This window comes from Patiria miniata, unplaced genomic scaffold, assembly GCF_015706575.1.
Source record: "Patiria miniata isolate m_02_andy unplaced genomic scaffold, ASM1570657v1 HiC_scaffold_17, whole genome shotgun sequence".
Classification (NCBI taxonomy): Eukaryota; Metazoa; Echinodermata; class Asteroidea; order Valvatida; family Asterinidae; genus Patiria; species Patiria miniata.
In genome coordinates, this window is record NW_024037055.1 from 13,945,135 (window position 1) to 13,965,337 (window position 20,203).

At 40.8% G+C, this 20,203-nt stretch overlaps 2 protein-coding genes and 1 pseudogene across 2 annotated transcripts; all 3 read right to left on the minus strand.

Moving 5' to 3' along the window:
* Positions 1-1,344: 1,344 nt before the first annotated feature.
* LOC119724052 lies at positions 1,345-8,822 on the minus strand (annotated as a pseudogene).
* Positions 8,823-9,651: 829 nt separating this feature from the next.
* Positions 9,652-12,107, minus strand: LOC119723907 (monocarboxylate transporter 12-like). Its single transcript, XM_038194809.1, has 2 exons — positions 11,476-12,107; positions 9,652-10,858 (listed from the first exon to the last, which is right to left on the minus strand). The coding sequence occupies exons 1-2, from the start codon at positions 11,921-11,923 to the stop codon at positions 10,713-10,715; spliced, it is 594 nt and encodes a 197-aa protein (XP_038050737.1). The 5' UTR covers positions 11,924-12,107; the 3' UTR covers positions 9,652-10,712.
* On the minus strand, positions 11,929-18,303 carry LOC119724053 (monocarboxylate transporter 6-like). Its single transcript, XM_038194973.1, has 5 exons — positions 18,049-18,303; positions 15,420-15,674; positions 13,490-13,630; positions 12,047-12,444; positions 11,929-11,952 (listed from the first exon to the last, which is right to left on the minus strand). The coding sequence occupies exons 2-5, from the start codon at positions 15,649-15,651 to the stop codon at positions 11,929-11,931; spliced, it is 795 nt and encodes a 264-aa protein (XP_038050901.1). The 5' UTR covers positions 15,652-15,674; positions 18,049-18,303.
* Between the last annotated feature and the right edge of the window lie 1,900 nt (positions 18,304-20,203).

Here is a 20,203-nt window from a genome sequence, read left to right on the forward strand (position 1 = left end):
TCGAACTGTAAATGTTATAAACACACTGCGAAATGCAAATCACTCGATTTTAATTCATGTTAATTCCAAATGGTGAAGCTCATATATACTGCTCACTGAATACAAGACTTAAAAACTAAACTAAGCTGATAACTCAAACTTAATTAAGCTTATAATTTAAAAACACAATAGGACGAATTAATGTGTAGGCTTTTTCATAAATACGTCAGACAGTTTACCACTTCCTATTGGTCGAGAGCCTGTCACGTAGGTTTTAAACGGTTGAAAAAATACCGACTGGTTTTAAACACTTTTCTGTGTCACATGATATTTGGTTTCCTATGAAAACTGGTCCTTTTCCCCTTTTATTGGTTGAACCCTCACACGTGACTCTCCAAATAGACCTGACTCACGAGGAAGCCATTTTCGACCATGTTCCCAGAATCTATTTTATTGTGTACAATGCTTAAAAGAATGGTGCCAGACTATTTTATGATTGGAGTGCGTGCCAAGCCTTACTTTAATTGTTTGTGTGTTTAAATGTGGCTCAAAACATTAGTCGCGTTTAATCAATATTTTTAATTATTCATCAGTGCAGACTGGTGTTAATTCGTAATGATCTTTTAATTTTATTTCATTGCTTTCATTTCTACTTGCAAGATCCAAAAATGAAACGTTTACCTGGCTTTCAATTATTTTAATACGGCTCACTCGTGAATGAAGTATTTTCCGGTAGGCATGCGTAAAACTGCAGATAACATTATCCGCGTCCAGGCCCCTGTTGTTTAAAACCGACCAAGTACATATTTATTCCCTAAAGAATTTATATCAAAATGTATGGTTCTCTTGTTTTACCGTAGCGATAGTATCTACGGCAACAGCTGACTGCTGTGATGTGGGATATATCGTTTTTATCCCCTCCAGGCAAAAAAAAAAACACTTCGCCTTGGGTGTTGTGCGACCCGTGTTACAAACGTGTGTGTTACATGCATGTCTTGAATACTGCATTTTCATTGGCCTAGAACGATCACGTGCCAAGTCATGGCACACTCCCTACAGGGAGTGTGCTATGACTTTGTACGTACGGTGCGTACGGTGTGAAACGCTTGTATCATTGGTACCCATGCTATTTTCACCACGTTTTCACAGATCAGTGGGAGCAGCGAAGTAGCAGACGATCAGCTGTTTCGAGCACATGACATGTGCTGTATGTGAGTTGACGTTCGATTGTCATGATTGTTGTGTTTACTGCTGTTTGTTTTCGTTATTTTCACATCAAAATCCAAAGAATCCAAGACAGAGGTATAACCCTCTGCTTCGCCTCGGGTGCTATTCGCCCCTCGGGTGTTCAAAACGTCATATCCCACATCACAGCAGTCAACAATTGTTTACTATTTGCATCATATACACTGCGTTGCTATACATCATATACACTGCGTTGAATATAAATTACCTATGCGTTGCGCGCGCGTGTGACTGACCCACGCGTCTAGCGACTGGGAACTGCAACCGCTCAGTCTCTGGAAGGAAAGCTCACGGATTTCAAAAGGTCAAAATGATACACCACATTGATTTCATATATCCTGCATAGTAAGAGTTTTTTTACTTATTGTCACGATGTAACATAAACAATTATTGACTGCTGTGATGTGGCGTATAGCACCCTCAGCTTCGCCTCTGGTGCTTTGCGCCCCTCGGATGAATGTCATTTCCCACATCACAGCAGTCCCATATCACAGCAGTCACTTGTTTTATATTACGAACTCTTTATTATTTAATTGGTGATATTAATGAAAGTTTTGCTTATGCGTATACCAGTGTTTTACACTATCAGTTTTAAATAATATACTATCTAAACGAAAGACAAAGTGGCAAAATAAAAAGCAAGTTTTGGACAGGAAATGTACATTCAGGAGAAAAAACTTAAATTGTTAAAATACAACTTTTAAGCACTTATCTATAAAACACACTAAATCTTGATTATAGTTTTAAGATGATTTAAATTTGGAAATATTTACTTGATTATTTCATTACTATCATTTTGAAGCTATTTTCTACTCGGAAGCATGGAATTCATTTTTTGGTGGGGGATTAATTCTTTTGCAGAAAAGAAGTCAAAATTTAGGCATAACGCTCCACCATTAACATTTCCTTGATCAAATGATAAATCGGTCCGAGTAAACTGGTATTGGAATTCTCACAAACTATTCTTGAATATTACAGTATGCGCTTAAGTGAGAATCGATATATTTTCAAGATGGCTGCCAGGGTGACACACATTGTGACACATTGAGAGAAACTGTATATTATGAAATCCCGTTTAATAGCTGCAGACCTTGTGTTGATTCCGTCTTTATGACATGCTACACTTGGAGCGCTTGCTAGGATTTTCGTCTGGGAACACGGGACCTAGAATTCGAGAAGGGAAAAAAGGACAACATTACCAAAATGAACCTGCAATTAACGTAAAGGAGCTTGAGTGGAACATTTCTCAGAACTAAAAAGACCTCCGACAAACTACATTTTACTAAAAGAACTTGAGCTGGCGCGGCCAATAGGCCTATGATGTTATTATGCATTTGTCATGAACGAATTAGGAAAAAAAGCATTCGTGATAATGACGTTTTAGAAATGAGTTCGGCACCGGCCAAATATATATTGAAAAAAAAAACCATGTAGGATTTTGGGTGCATTTTACTATTTTGATTCCTGCCACAGCCAGGTTGTTGTGAATGGGGCTTGAATCGTTCTACACTGATTTGCGAAATGCATTTTTAAACTTCTAAAACCGAAATTTCCGTTAACGATACATTTCGAAACTAAGTAGGGCACATACCCTACCTATAATTGACAGACTTACTAAAATAAGTCAAAGATAATTACGTTGGGCTTGCAATTAAGAAGAAGGGTTTCATTCCAAAGAAATGTCCGCATCAAATTCTTGACTAGACTTCGGACACACAACAGTCAATCCATAATCTTCTTGCATTCTGAATGATCACCCGACAAATTACCGAATCTTTTTTTCCATGATGTTGAGCATTCTCTGTTTAGTACGTTAAGATCCGATGAGGACTCTGACATTTCAATTAAGAAGCACATTTTGATGGCAGAGTGTTTATTGGGACTCCAACTATCTCCAAAACAAATCAACCAAATTCAACCTTTGGGAAATATGTTAATAAATTTGTTTTAAAGGGCTGCACAAGATACACTGATAGGCATGTATTTTCGACACATAAACGAAAACAAACGCTTTAATAAATAAGCAGGGATCATTGCAAGCTTTCAACTTAAAATAATATAAAACTGACTTGTCTTTGTTTTTGTTTTAGATTTGGACCTGCCTTCTTACCTGGTGCCCGTTGTCTGCTTGGTCCCGCCATCTCGTCATCATTGCTGGTCCCCGTGTGCCCCTCCTCTGCGTCCATTCTGTCTGAAGACCGTTTTCTTGACGGAGAGGCCTGTCCCGATACGGACCTCAAGTCCATGCTCAAATCTCCTAAGTCTGGAGTTCCCTTGTCCGCTGCCTAATAAGAAGGTAAAGTGATACGTCATTTAATTCCTTTAAACCTCCTATGCAAACATACTTTCTGTGCCAAGTAGTCTTTGCAGTTCCAATAAGTGACTTTTTCATCAGTTTAGAATTCCCAGAACACATGAAGCAGGATTGATACAGTAAAGCAAAGTACCTTGATACAGCTATGCTTTGACTGGGGTTGATTGATAAAACAGCTGTGAACACAACTTGCATGCTTTGCCGGCTGACCCAGTTTGACTAGTCATAGTGCTTGCTTGACAGAACGATCTGACTGTTAGTTACGAACCTTTGTCAAAATAGCAGGAGAATCCGGAGTGAATTTTGACTGTCAGTGACTGCTAAATAGCAGGAGATTTAATATATCTACATTTGCCAATAATTGCTAGGAAATAAACTACCTGACAGAATTTGCAAAATAACAACGAAAGGTACTTCGTAAACCAGTGAGCATTCTACAATATATAGTCGATTCAAAATTCGCAAAGGGCCACATAAATTGGATGCTGCGTGTTTTGTTTTGTTTTTGTTTTTTCCTCGCCATACACTTCTGGAGCAGGCCCTCCTCCATTATTATTGTCACTGCTTTGAGGGGGGCCCTTTCATTTATGGCCACCGACATAGTCGCAAGTGGCTTATTTAGTACGTTACTTCAACCAAAACAAGTACGGGCAACAATACGGTTCAAGGTTGTTAAACCTTTTCTGAGCATTTTCAAGTTTTCAAAAGGTCTCAAAATTTACCGCCACTTCAGTTGCAATGTACAACTGTCCTTGCCAGTGTAAATGGCAGGGGTTGATGCCACTTATTGCCACTGACAAGCGGAGCCTTTTGTTTCTCAAAATCGTTTTGCTTACACCAACCCTCATCTGACAGTAAACGTCGCATGTCAATGTCCATGCCACAAATGCACGTACCTTGAACATCCTCCGGTACTTATCCAACTCTTTGTTCATGTGCAGTTTCCCCAGTACGTCCTGCAGATCTTTCTTCAAGTCGTCGTACTCGATGCTGTGGTTTGACGGTCCGAGTTTGACCTCCATCCGGAAGGCCCTGTTGTAGTATTCCAGGGCTAGTTTGTAGTTCTCCTGAGATTTGGGTTTGTCTGTGAGACGAAGATAGAATTAGTTTGAACAACATTTGCTCGTATGCAGTACAAAATCAGTTTGTACCCCAGTTTAAATAACATTTTATGGTTCAGCCCGCGAAGTTTGTAGCAGAACAAGTGCTCCAAAAAAGAGGCGTTCATAAAAGAGGAGGATGCTTTGAATCCCCCAAGATATATGGTTTACCGAAAAACTATGCATACAGATCAGTAGATTTGTTGATTTTACCTGGAATGACTTATTTCACCTGAATCAAGCAAATCGTTGTTAGCGTCACAAAAGATTTTTACGCTAAGAAAATGTGTGTTCTCAAAACGGTAAAGTATGTGCCCAATCAAACGGGTAGCGGTTAACCTAAGTACCCATTTCAAACCAAGATCGTTTTCATTGCTCCGATTAAAAGCTCAGGTTACCTTCAGGTTTCTTTGATTTCTTGTATTCGTCCCCTAAACTGTCGTACAAGGATCCAATGAAGACAAGGTTGCGAGCCGTGGTAGGATGTACGCCTATGGTCTCCTCTCTGATCGTAACGGCATCTGTTGCCAACGCTAGAGCTTTTTCGTATTCCTTTAAAGAAAAAAAGGGGGAATACACCTTTTCACAAATAATTTGCGTTTAGATTTTGTTTTAAACTGATCTATAAAAATGGGTAGATCTCGTCTGCTTAAAACCCTTATTTGGAATTCTTATATAGTGGTAACTCGACCGAGGTGTAATTACCGAAATGTAATGATAAAAGCGGAGCTTGAACTTGATACAAAAAGCATATGACTACATCTTGTAACGTTACTATATAACACGTGATAGCGGCAACAAAACCCTCTGATCCGTTTTCCAATATTGTTAATTAATGCTTAGCGTTAAACATTCATGTACACGTTCTGATTAAATTAAGCAATAATATTGTGAAGTATATTGTCTCGTATTAGAACACCCACCTCCATTTCACAGTAGCTCATGGCCATGTTCTTGAGGACGAACGAAGTGTTGGAAGAGTGGGACAGTTTCAAGGCTGTCTCCAGATCGAATGCCTCGCGGTAGTTCTTGATGGCAAGGTTAAAGTACTCGTGAGCCTTCTTCTTGTTGCTACTTTTGAATCTCTTTCCCATCTGATGAAAAGTGGCGCCGATGTTAAACAAGTACATGGGTGCCTCGAAGTGCTTCTCTGGTTTGCCGTTGGTGATTTTAACTAGCATCTCCCAGGCTTTCAGATGGTACTCGTAGGCTTCTGTCGCACCGATACAGAGGCGGTCGTCATCTGCCTTGTTGAAGTAAGCGTGACCCAGCCCATTAAGGCAGCGAGCCGTGAGCGAGTGATTCCCAAGGAGACGCTCTTGAATTTTCAAGGCTTGCTCAAGGACAGCAATACCGTCTTTGTACTTGCGCCGAGCCACCAGGATGCGGCCCTTCACGTATAGCAGCTGAGCTTCAGCTCTCTCCAGGTCATTTGTTCGGCCGATGGCGGGATCGCTGGCTCTGGCTTTCAACAGTTTAAGCGGTTCTTCGACCGTCTTCCAGGCTTCTTCATATTCTGCTCTCATGTAGAGCTCGTCGGCCATCCATCCTCGCAAGTAAGCCCAGGCTTCTTGTTCCCTGCTGCTCAGCATTCTGATACTCATATTTTTGTAATATTCTAACCTCTGGGAGGGATCAAGAAAAGTCCCGAAAATGCTGAACAATCCCTCCTCCGTCTTCTGGGGAGGGACGGCAGAGGCAGTGTTCTCCTGTTCGGTAATAACCTGACAACCAAACTTGTTACCCATCCCGAGCTCCAAATAGTGCAAGATATTGGTCTTGTCGGATTCAAATCTGGCCAGTGCGCTGGCGAAATCCGTGTGGCCCAACTGTGTCAGATCTTTAAGAAGGTCTGCTATGTAGGCTGAGAATCTACGGAGCCCGTCTTCATATGCCGCCTTGTATATCTCACTGGATCCTTTTTTGCTAAGGCAAACTGACCGCACCAGCCGGTGCATGAAGTAGTAAGGCTCGTTATCGCTTAGTCCAGTGTCTAGGATGGGGTAATCATCCCGGTCTAGGAGACTCCATCTTTTCAAGTCTTCCAAGTCGAACTTAGCTGCGTCTGGTTGTTCCTTTCCTAAGATCTTAGCCCCTTGACTCAGACTGAAGGAACTTGGGAAGACTGACAGTTTCAGCAAAGATTCCTTCAGAGGTAGAGGGAGCTGCTCGTACATGGCGCCTAGCAAGTTAAGCACCACTGTTTGATCTTCGAAATCCTCCCTTTTGTCTTGTACGGCTTGACTAGCTCCCAAGGAGCTGGGATCCAACACCCATTGAGCTCCTGGACACTTCAAGAACTCAACTTGACTTCTGGGGCTGAAACCGCAGCTCAGGCGGCTCGCCACGGCGCGCAGGGCCTGGGGGTTATTGCAACACAGCTTGGCGATTTTAACCAGAGATTCTTCGTCCTGTAACGCCTCTCCTCCGACCGAGACCGTCCCAGAAAGCCCCTTAGCATGATTAAACATCTTCTTAAGAAGCTCCAAAGATTCGTGGACCTGCAGAGGCTCGAGTTTGACCTCCATGAAATTTCACACACTGGTCGGATATCGATAAGAGGTCGGTAAAGGTCTCAACAAAGGGATTTTTATGATGACGGATCAAAGATGTCATCAGCATTGTCCAACAGTAGTACTGTATCTACAGCGGGACAACAAAAACATGAAACATAAATAGAGAAAGCTCAGTAGAAGATTTACTGTCGGACCCTGATATGAAGAGCGCTGTTAGTACCATGCATCAGCTAAAATATAGCCTCTGAACATAAACGCAAAAACTTTGGGAATATCTTTGGGGAAAAAAGTCACAAAATTTGGAGTATTTTAAGAGTTTATTTCGTTAAAATAGGTATTTTTTTATGGGAATAACATTGTGAGGACCCGGTCTTCACTGCATGGTAATGACCTGGTTGGGGAATGGCCGCCGTTAATGGACCGACCCGAACCCTAAATAGTAATAAACATGTAATGTAGGCCTATGTATTTTCTACATGCGTAGCGCATGGAAACATTTGCCTGCGTGCCATTTCCTGTCAATTTACATTAAGCTCAAAATTAATGATGTTTCATCATGCATCCATCCGCCTTGTTACAACTGATAATGTAGTAACCAACTGATAAGGCAAAATAAAAAAAAACATGTTTAGCGTCCTGCCTCTTTGACAAAAAGGAAGGAGGAGGCCCTTTTTTTTTTTTTTCAAAATGGCCGCCCGACACATTTTTCAAGACAACGCGGCCGGGCTATTTTTCAAGATGGTTACCAGCTTTTTTCAAAATGGCCGCCACTTGGACTCAGGAAATGACATATTGGCTTCTTATGGGCAAGATGCAACAGAAAATGAGACCAAAATGATGTAACTATGCAGAACCGAACATCTCTTCTGCGCAATTGCACCATATTTAAAAAAAAAATAAAAAAAAATAAAAAAAGGAGGCGGCCTCTAAAAAGGAAGCGGGCGGGGACGCTAAACATGTTTTTTTTTTTACTTCGCCCAATGTATCACCAACCGATAATGTCACACTAATTGACCAATACTGTATCACTAACCGATAATGTAACAGAAATTGATCCATAGTGTAGTAAATGTTACTACATTATCGGTCAATTTCTGTTACATTATTGGTTAAGACCGATAATGCAACAACAATCGACTGAGTGTAGTACATTTTTACTACACTATCAGTCAATTTGTGTTACATTGTCGGTAAGTGATAGAGTATCGGTCAATTTGTGTGACACTATCGGTTGGTGATACATTATCAGTTGGTTATTACATTATCAGTTGTAACACGCTTCCCGGGAAAACGGACAAAATTAGGAAATGCACATACCTTTCTGTCACTGACTTCATTTCTTTCAGTTCTTGTTCTACACTAGCGCTAGCGCGTAGCTTCCGGGACGAACGGCCTGAATTGAAGTGCATTGCATAGTGCAATGCGTGTACTGCGTGTACGCTACGGGGAATGGCGCCCGTTTACTATGCTTTGTGACTATGGCAATTTTATATGCATCGTGAACCTTGGTCATAGTTCATATTTCTGTAAGAGACGTATAATGGGGAGATCATCAATAACCTTGTAAACAAATCCAAGTGCTTCTTTTATGAAATTGATTTCAGAAATGCTTTCCCATGAATATGGATTGAAAGTGAGATACGTACTGTGCTGTAATTTAGTAGTCATGGTGGGTTATCAAACTAATCCCTCAGAAACAACAATATTGAACCAGCTTATCTACAGGGCGAGTCAAAAAGAAAGTGACGAATTGGAAACAAATATTTTTTAAAAGAATATGTGGCTCGCTCCATAAAAATAACATGGGGATGCAGTACATGTTATTTAATAGTAACTGTGAACATTTCACGTAATTTGCTACTCTTTTCCCTAGTAATTATGTCTATTTTCATAAAAAGATCATAAAAAACTGGTGTCCACCACTGATCATTTTACCGTTCTATGACCTGATGAATACCCATCATAAAAATTAAACATATGGACGTTTTTCCACCTCCATTAATGAACGAAAACTTACGTTTTGCAAAAAAAAACAAAAACACTTGGAAACTGTGAGAAGATCTTTTTAAATGTGACACCCCCCCCCAAGATACAACATTTGCCAACATCAAAAACGAAATGATAAAATTATCGCAAAATACCTTACTAGTTTGTTAGGTAAATGATAGTCTAAAGCATCCTGTAAAATTGTAACTCCTGGTGTGCTGACATTTTCAAGAAAAATTGTATTTTTCCAACGCTGGTCGGCCGACCAGCGTTGGAGAAAACTGGCTTATTTTCAAAAACTGCTCCTTAGTTTTCATGTTTAGTTATTCCGCATACACGCCTGTGAAGGGGTACAAGCCTGCTAGACTGATTCTCTGACCTTACAATTTCCCAAAGTCAACAAGTTGCTCCGTTTCATCTTAATTGGGGTCAGGGAACAAGACTACAAGGACATGATTGGTATTCTTGGTTTTTCCAGCATCTACAAGCCCAAAACGTTAAACAAGTCAGTTTTGATAATATTTGCTACATTCTAATCCTCCAAATCCATTTATTTCTGACAAAAGTTGTACATTCCCTTGAATGTAATGATACTATCACTCAAATTAAAAAGATTGTGTATTTATCCCCTACAGATTAGTTGATCAGGCCATGAATCTACTTCACTGAATTTCCACTGTACATGTTCTTAGTGGGAGTTTCACCAAAAAGGTCTTTTGTTAATACCAGGGTGGCTTTTCAAATTCAAGGAACTATTGTGTACTGTTAGGTAAGAGCTGGGAGTCAGAAGGTTTTTCTCACCTTCCCTTGGTTAACAGTCACCCCAGATGTGTTTAACAATTAACCAGAATTAAAGATGAACCTGTGTTCGTGTCTTTTCTTTTGTTAGTTAGGTATGGTAGAAAACTCCCACTCTTATTATTTAAAGTTAATTTCAGCATGTTAATGTGAAATGTGGAAAGTAAACGTGATGTGTAAAGTAACTGTGTGCGAAATCAGCAAACCAGACGCTTCCGTTCAGAAAACATGTTAGAAAAAAAGTGAGCTCCGCCAAAAGTTCAACCTTATTGGCCAAAGACCCAAACCTAATGGCACCTTTGCCGCAGTTGACACAATATTAGGTGTCTAGAGTATGAGCAAACACATACAGAGCCTCAGTTAAAGCAGGATACTGAGAAGTTGCCCAAGCACAGAGGTTTGTTTGTCAAGATAGGCCGGGAAAGACACGAACACAGGTTCATCTTCAATTCTGGTTTATTGTTGAACACATCAGGTACGACTAGTAATTTCGGCCTCCATTCGGTTTGCAGATTTAGACGATGCCGTAGTTTTATCAAAAGTACTTTGCTTAATAAAACATAAACGCGCCATAATTTCAAAGCATTTTCTCGTCAAAGGAACGCAAGAGTCAACTGTGATATTTTATGAATATGCGTTAAATTAAGATCACCAATCAAAACAGAGAATTGGAAAACAAATATGAATATAGTAGACCAAATTAAACCATTTCAAAATGTCGTGTCCGTATACAATCGTAGGGTCAATTGAGCTGGCCCTATTCATATGCATACTTTATTCATCCGATACTTTGGGGTCTAATCCGGGTTCTATGCGTTTCAGTAGAGGTAGGAGTAGACACTTTAATGCGCAAGTGAAGTGTACTCCAGTTAACATGTAGAACACAGCAACATAGCTCCGTGTAGCATCAAAGATCCATCCTGTGAAGACAAGCAGCATTTACTGTATCAATCATTTGCATTTATCCCCCCAAAAAAACCTACCGAATCAATATTTTAAAAATCTTTCTTGGATTAAAGATCGTACTGGTACTAAATACATCGTGAAATTATTCCATCTGGCTTGCTGTCATTTAGAAGAAAGCAAGATATATGTTGGTGATTTCCACTGATCGGTCAAGTGTTTTGTGATCAAAAGGCTGTGCATGGTTTTCCATTGTGTTCTCAAAAGGTGTTGCATCCATCGAGTTGAAACGTCAACAGGTTATGTTTTTACTATTCGTCTTTGGGTTTCGAGTCGTGTTATCATTGGAAACAAATAAAATGCATGTAAAGCAAGTGATAATTTATGCCTTTAGTAAATGGTTTGGTTGCGGTATACCTGTATTAGATTCGAACCAGCCTTCGTATTGCGCATGCCTAAGTGAAGATTATTTGGACAATGACAGGTCACGTGTGAGGGTTAGAATTCAAAGACCCGATTTCATAGGAGTTATTTGTTTGCCTTTGCCCTCGGAAAATAATTCGGAAAAAAAAATCACAGAATTTCCTATTTAAACATAAATAAAGTACACACCATAAAGCCTTATTGTCATTACCTGCTATTACCGGCCCTATGAGGTAGCCGGTGCCAATGAAAACGTTCATCAACCCGACTCCTAGGGCAAAGTGCTGCACCCCAACAAAGCTGCGGCAGAGGACGATGGAAATGGCGAAGAAAGCCCCGGAGACGAAGCCGTAAATGAACGAAGCCACTGCCAGATAGGCATAGCCGTCTGCAGTAACCAGAAGGCACGCAATTCCTGTTAGGCCCGCACAAATGGCCGTCACGTGCTCCGCTGAGATTCTCCAGCCGATCATCGGTGCGTTTCCTAGGGAACCAATCAGGCTCCCTATGCCGAGGATGCTCATCAAGGATGCGGCACTAGAGGGCGCCACACCAATGGTCTGTGCACGCGGGATGAGGAACATTGGAAATGCCACAAAGCCACAGCAATACAACAACTGTATGGCACAGCTCAGGGAAAAACGGAAGCTTTTCCTCATGATATTCAGCCCGATTTCGTCCGACAATCCTTTAAGAAGTTTCACCACTCGTCCGGATCGGTTAGAATATTGTAGTGAAATATACTCAGTTTTATCGCCAGTACTCGTTTCGACATATCGTACCGGTACCGCGGTCGAAGTATCGGGTTCATCTGTAACTTCACCAGTTCTTCCATCGGTATAATCGTCATCATCAGAACCGTTGTCTTTTTCACCTGAGGGCTGCTGTCTCAGTTCCTCTTGTGAACTTGTTGTAGACTCGGTTGTGTTCAGTGCCAGGCCGAATTGACGAGGTCGGAAAAGCACGCCACAGAGTATGACGTTTGCCATGATTGCGGATGTGACTAAAAAAGCACCCCTCCACCCGTAGCTGTCCAGCAAAAGTTGGAAAAGCGGAGGGATAGCTATCATCCCCGTCCCGCGTCCCGCGTAGGTAACTGCGTTGGCCACATTGAATCTCTTTATGAAATAAAAGGTGATAATTACGCTTGCAGCGTTGACGAGAATGCCCATTCCAATACCTATAAGAAGAACCAAGAATTAAAGGAATTCGGTGTTGATTCTATGAATGATACATTATCTGACAAAGATACATAATTATTTCGGCTTTCACTTTTCTTTTCTCATAGGTTGGAATTCCATTACATCTACTACCGGCACTTTTTTTTTCCAAGCCCAAAACGCCGTCTTATTACAAATCGAAGCACATACATACATTATTGTCCTTTATTGTTCTACGTCTCCTGTTGAATACAGAAACAAACTGACACACACAAGTCATGTTTACGTTTATACTTAGTGTGGACATTCCTTTGTTTTGGGGTAGTTTGTAAGAAAAACCTGTGGAAAAGAAATCATTTTACTCACACTGTGAAAACTCTTTCAACCCAATTGATTTACTTGAGTGTTTCTCTTCATTTTGCGACAGATAAACCTAACCCCACAATGCCTCTAAACATGTTATCCGGCGAGGTGGAAACCTTGTTTGGACATGGGCAAGTCCGCACAACGTATCTGAAAACTGGTTTATGTGGACATCTTTAATTTGTTCGGAAGTCCACACAGTGAATGTAATGCTTGTATATACGGAGAACAGAGCACAACCATTGATACCGAAAAAATCAAGTTCAAGGCATAAAAGAGGATCATTTTGCGTTGATGCATTTTGTTCGTTACCAATAAAACACCACTCAAAGTCCAAAAGAGGAATGTTGAAAAACATAACCTGATAAAGTTTCAGCTCAGTGGATATTCCACTTTTCGAGTAAAACATTGAAGAAGAAAAAACATCCACAACCTTTAGATCTTGAAACTCGATTTTTGTGCAATGTAGCACTCTTTAATATAGTCAGGCAACTGATTTATGGAAATCTCCGACATTAATTCTCGATTTCCAGATCAATAATCCCACGTGGTGTTTAGTACAAGTGGGATCTTAGTTCCAAGTAATCTTATTGATAATATTCGGTAAGGTTATACTTTTGGGATAGATGCAAATGATTCTAGTATGCATTCAATAAGGGACACAGTATTAAACCGAGCCGTGAGTGAATTGATAATTATTACCTATTATGGCAGCAGTTGCGTAGAGCTGAACTATGTCGTTGACCCAATAGGTACAGAAGAGACCAAGCCACATCAAGAACCCTCCTAGTATACCCGTAAATCTACAACCGAAGCGGTTGCTTAGAACTCCTCCAATGAGAACTAAAATGAGAGAATGAGATAGCGTGTACCAATAGGAGACTCTTGTGATGCTTTATGGCGGCAAGCAAACAGTCTCTTGCATTTGCGCCATGTTTAAGTTCATCATGCATGTGCGCGCGCATGTCCAAAATGGCGCAAAGAATAGAAAATGACCGTTGTTTTTGCTGCCACCAAGCGTCCCAAAAGTCTCTCCTTTTATTGCCTTACACGGCTCAAAATTCGATACTTCGAATAATTCGATACTTGGAATAATTCGATACTTTGATTAATTCGATACTTCGATACGAAAAACGTACACATTGTAAACAAGGACAAGAAAACTGTAAATTCATGGGGTTTTTTTGACGTTTTGTCCGTAAATGTAAGACGTTTTGTAGTTTTCATGTGACCTGACCCTTGATATAAACTACGAGACGCTTGATACGAGAACTTGCTAAATGTGGTGTGTATCCTATACCTGGCACATTATACTGATCATTTTACTGACTGGTTAACACAACCAGGCTGATGCAGTCATGTTACGCCCAACCTGTGGCAGTGGTCCTCACTATAGTTGGAACAGTCCCATGTTGCTGGGCAGTCTCTGTGTCTCAACAATAGGTGGAGAATTCCTCAAAACAGTTCGTGTGTCCTGCTTGAATTGGCTGTACTGCCTCCCTTTACTTTGATTGCCCTAATTCTCCTGTAAGCTAATTAACGTAGCACTCAATTTGGTCAATCTGATGACAATCCACGCGCTAGCGCTAGCCGGTATCAGACTTTGGGTGCGTTCGTTTAGCTCACCCGGGTCGACACGGGTCAGCCCCGTGCCGTTCGTTTAGCTGTGACGTCATTCTCAAGGCTTACCCGGGTCAGCCACCACAGGCCCTGCTCGTGAGCAGAGTCACTGGTGGAAATACGCCACACGCATGCGTTGTTCATCCCTAGAAATGGACAAATATGGCGGTCGGGCAGCGGAAATGTCAAGTGGACCCAAAATCAACGTTATTTGAAGTCTAAAGGCGATTAATTATTAAGTTCATTGCGACATTACGGAGGCTCTAATTCCAGCCCAATTATTTTAAGTTATGGAACTGACTGAAAAGCAGTAAATCGCAAACGAAGACACAGCACGAAACATGCGTTTTGGCTATGGCTCCGGCTACAGGACATCACGGGAGGCTCGTGATGGCCCACGGTCGGTTTTAGCGTTCGATTAGCCCGGCTGTCGTGACTAACCCGTCTGCCTTTCCCAGAGTCGATCCGGGTGAGCTACTCAAACGCACCTGATATAAATGGACCCTACGTACTAGAATGCGCCCAATTAGGCTACAGAATGCGTTTTAAACGAAATGCTGTTTATTGGAAAGAACATTTAAAAGTAGAGTATAAACGTCCATACAACCATCCTTTAAAAAAATGGTACTTTAAGAAACATGCGAGAAGGAATTTCGGGGGTCAAAATGTTGACTCCTTGAAAATCGAGCTGTTGAGTGATAGTTGTGAATTCTGCCGCACAGTGCATCGCATTATGCGGACCTATACTATGTGTATTTGTGCTGTGTTTATAATGTGACACACAAAGTGTAGCGTATGGCCTTGAACATTGAATGGACACGGTTGGAAATACGTATGCGTAGGCCACAAAATGTCCGTGCGTCCGATGGTAAATTTAACAACCTGTTTTTCCGTCTGTTTTCGGGAACGGTTTCCTTTCAACCAGACCTTTGAAATAGGGTAAATAAACAATCCAAGACATAAAATGTGGGGGATTTTATGTCTGCGTTCATACCGGCTCAATGATGATTACCTGCGAACCCTGCTGGGGATGACATGAAACTTTGAATGGCCGCCGTCTCCTTGGCACTCAAGTCGAACTCATTCATCCAGGGAAGATACAGGATCCCACTGCACCGCAGGATACCAGACGATGCCATGCCGACGTGGGCAGCAATGACCACCACAATTCCCCATCCGCATTCGCTTTGCTTGGACACTCTCGTAACCTGACGCCTAGCTTGCAATGTAGATGCCGTCGCCATGATTTCACCTATTGTTTCGTAGACTGACCGAACATGTAATGTGACTTTAGAACAACTTTACAGGCGATGTACTCATCATGATTCTTGCTAAAACATTTCAAAGCAGATAGCTTCTGTCGAGATTTTTCTTTCCCCCATCAATGCATCTTCATGTAAAAGCAACACAATGCTTATTGAAACTGATATCAGGTATTGTTGTGAAAGCAAATAGATTACAAGATAGCCATCACCACATAGGTTACATTTTATAAGATATTGCATCACGCTATTGAATCTCGTTGCCCACAAATTCCCATATTGACCCAAGGGTCCAAAAAAGGATTAAACACGATTAGGTCATGTCTGTTAACAAAAACAGTTTATTGCCATTTTTGGGTTCCAGATAAGCACTGAAAAACACTGTGCCTATTTGTATCAAAAGGAGCCCAAAGAAGGATAACAAAGTGCAGTATAATTATAGGCCTATACATTGTATGAAAAAAGTACAAATTATTTACACATTTATTTGTCCTTCAGCAGAAGGCATTGGTACATGTTGGCTCATGGCGTCTGGCATGCTGTTCCACTTTGCTCCTGTTAAAGGTAGAGAGTATCATTTGCAGCTATCCAAAAAGTAACTGACGAAAATATTGTAGAAAAGCACACTTGGTTTAACCCTAAAAGGGCCGGGTTATTTTGACCATAGAGAAAGTTTTCTCTATGTTTTGACTATCTTTCAGCCGGTGGCGGGGGGGGGGGGGGGATTCCATCGAGTGACGAAAAACTATGAAACTCGGTTCATGCATAGAACTACTATTCATGAACATACCCAAGAAATTTCATGACTATAGGTCAATGGGTTTGGACATTATACCTAATTAATTATTCATATAAACGAATGGTAATTCTGCTCTGTGTACACTACGTATGATTTTTTTTTCGAATTTTGAGAAGTTTATGTTTTTGGAGAATTTTATGCTGTTTTGGTATCAAAAGATGCGCAAGGCTCGAGGCTAAAAAGTCAGTACAGCTCGGGTCGCGAAAAGAAAATTCAAGGATATCGCGGCAAAAAGTTGAAGGGGGGGGGGTCCGCCCCCGGTCCTTTCAGGGTTACAGATAGTAACGGCATTAAACTCATTGTGAAACTGTTCGTTCTGACATGCTGTCATTTTCAAGAAAACAGTAAAAGAATGTCGTTTCCAAAGATGCGTCTAAAGACCCATTTTTGTTGGAAATTTAATTTAGTACCAGTTCGTTTTTAAATCGGCGAAGCCGTGAACGGGTAAGCGCTAGTGTTGACACGACGCATATAATTCGTCGGTTCAGTGTGTGACATCGTGTAGCTGCAATCGGCTGAATGAGAACGTGTCCCGGACACTGATTTCGGGCGCAATTCAAACATGACTCGGCAACTTTTGAATTGGAATCGACATCCTAAAATCTTGTTTTCTTCGAATACTTAGCATTCACTGAGCTAAAACGTCTTCAGGTTAGTTGTTGAGCACCCTTCTTAGATTTTGCGCACTTTCGTTGCTTCAAACGAAAAAAATGCACAAAATGACAAATGACTCTATACCTTTATTCTAGAAAAAAAATACCGGTACTATTGTATGGTAAAACATGTATGCATTATGATACCCATGCTTGTCGGCAAACACACTCATTATGCAATGAATAGTCAAGGTTGATAAGATATGATAAACTAGACAATCCGGGAACGAACACTTCTATATCATGAATGACTGAAAGCATTGTGATTTGTGTAACCTGGGCACAATATTGGGGAAACTCGCACTTACTAAACACTCATGTGATTAAAGTCGAACCCTGATAAGAAGAGCACTGTTAATACAAGGTACTGCTTAATACAAGCACATTTTTAGGTCCCAAGTCTTTGTTTGTTTTTTTCCTTTGATTTCCGTTACTCCTGTTATAACAAGGTAATTCGTGAGGTCCAAGGACCTTGTTATAAAGGAGTTCGACTGTAAAACCTACCTAAAATAAACTCGGGATATTTAATGGGAAAAGTCACGAAGAACTGAAATAATTATTGACACAATAAACATGATTCTAGATTTCCAAAAAAAAAAAATAACAAAGACAATCTATTTACAGAAACGTCAATTAAGACTTAACAAATCTACATGAAGTTGCTATTAAGCAAAAATTAAAAAAAAACAGGGACTGGACTAAAGATATGATAGGCTAATATGCAAACTAAATGCATAATGAATGCAATAAACAACATATAGGAAGTGGATGAGACTACAAACATGTCTCTGCACTAAACTATGTGCACAGGTCATGCGAGCTAGAACAAGAACAACTCTTGAAAAACCATGGAGGAAAGAGCACAAAGCACATGGTCCAGAATTTTACAAAACTCTATACATACTAAAATATGCAAAGAAAACTCACCAATGACTCGATCTAAACAGACGAGACTCAAGCAGGATCGACACACCGCTCTAGTTAAAAGGATGGATGAGGGAATACAGTCCGACTCCCACTAAAACGAAATCCACGGGACCTTGTACGCCAGAGAGCAATGCTCAATTCTGCTTTGAAGGAGTTCATTAAGGATGAGACGAGTGTCCCTATTCACGTTTTTGCTGCCATCAAGTATAATCAGTGACACAATACGCATGCGTCACTGAGTTGGTAACGAAATGATCGACTGGTTCCCTTGCAATAGATAAGGAAAAAACAGGAAGATTTCCTCCTTATGTATGCAAAGTATTATGCAGGACTTGGACGATTACATAATGTAACTACAACCCCGGCCAAAATGGTTGGGACTGAGCCTGCCACGGTCACCCACTCCCCCGCTCCCGGTCAATGTTGTTCTCTCCGGCTGATGGAACACACACCGCGCAACGAGAGACAACAATGAACGGGGGCCGGGGGGTTGGGAGCCCAGCGAGATTCGGCCAGGATTGTCTGATTCCCTGCCCCTGAATACGATAATGCAATCGCAGAACGAGCCTATTGCAAAATGACAACAAGGCTACCACCAGGGTGAACCTAAACAGGCCACAATAATCCTTCCTCAAAGCTCGCGAATTTAAGTTATACGCTATCATGATTTTATAATTAGAGAGTTCTGAGAGCCATGGAATTGGGCTAGGGGTAGTCTTCTTTGGGTGAGAATTTCTCAAAAAAGCAATGGTCAACCCACCAAAAATTGAAAAGAAAATCAAAGATGACAGGTTGATCATCATTTTCCTGTGCAGCCTGAATACCTGTGAGAGTTCTGAGCATTTTAAAAGAATTTCGAAGTATGCGGCCATTTATCACTGGTGTCTATGGGAATTATACTGGGATGCACCCACCAATGGGCAGATAGGGTGAGTGTCTCTTGCAACTATCAATAAAGAGTGGGGCACTGCTTTGCAGTATTTGAAACCTATGCAGTTAAAATGCTAGACAAAAAAAATGCCTTCATGCAGATCAGACACTAGGCGATTTCGCCTACTGATCAGTTAAAAATCGGTTTTTGATAGCCATGTGTTCAACTGATGAGGCGATTTCCCCTTATTTCATTCGCGTCGGTTTTGCGTTTAACATAAAGCATGCTTTTGGAAGAAAACTACAAAATTGCCAATTATCGAAATCGCACTGTCTCCCGTTATCTTTCTTGGAGTTGACACCCCTTCCAATGTATGGTATCGCCTTCGCTGCATGAAATAACTTTTTTTGAAATCTTTTCTGTTCGGAAGTTAATTGATTTTAACCAGAAATAGGCTCTTTTGAACTGATGATTTTTTTGGTGTGAGTTTTCGGCTGCTCTTTATATATTCAAGAATATAATGATAATAATAAGCATAGTATCGGCATTTAAGAACGCTCATATTAGTAAACTAAATTACAGCACTTACAGTATTATTATTACCCCCTAATCATTGGGCCAATTAAATATTCCAAATACCGTCTCAGCTCCCTGGGGAGTATACAGCTCGATGCTGCCTGTTAGGCGCAAGGAAGCTAATTCAATCACAATAACCATCTCTGCCCTCACAGGTACCCATTCACTCCTGGGTGGGGAGAAGCAATGAGTGACAAATTGCCTTGCCCAAGGGCACACGCACTATAACCCCAGGCAGGACTCGATCCCACAACCCGCAGAATTACTTGCAAACCAGTGCCCTTACCACGAGGCTATGGCACTCCGCAAATAATTAACAAATTTGCAAAACAATCAAAGGGAACTACCTAAGAAAGCCAAATGCAAAATACAGAGAAAATGAACACAGTGATTCTTATTATTAACACTTTATTCATTAATTCAGAAACAATGCGACTTGTCTTGTTTCTATCTTCTACAAAGATAAAATGCAGCTATTGACAGAAAGCGCATCAACTTTCGCCAACCAAGATAGAATAAAATCACCAATTTTCGAACTGTAAATGTTATAAACACACTGCGAAATGCAAATCACTCGATTTTAATTCATGTTAATTCCAAATGGTGAAGCTCACATATACTGCTGACTGAATACAAGACTTAAAAACTAAACTAAGCTTATAACTCAAACTTAACTAAGCTTATAACTCAAAAACACAATAGGACGAA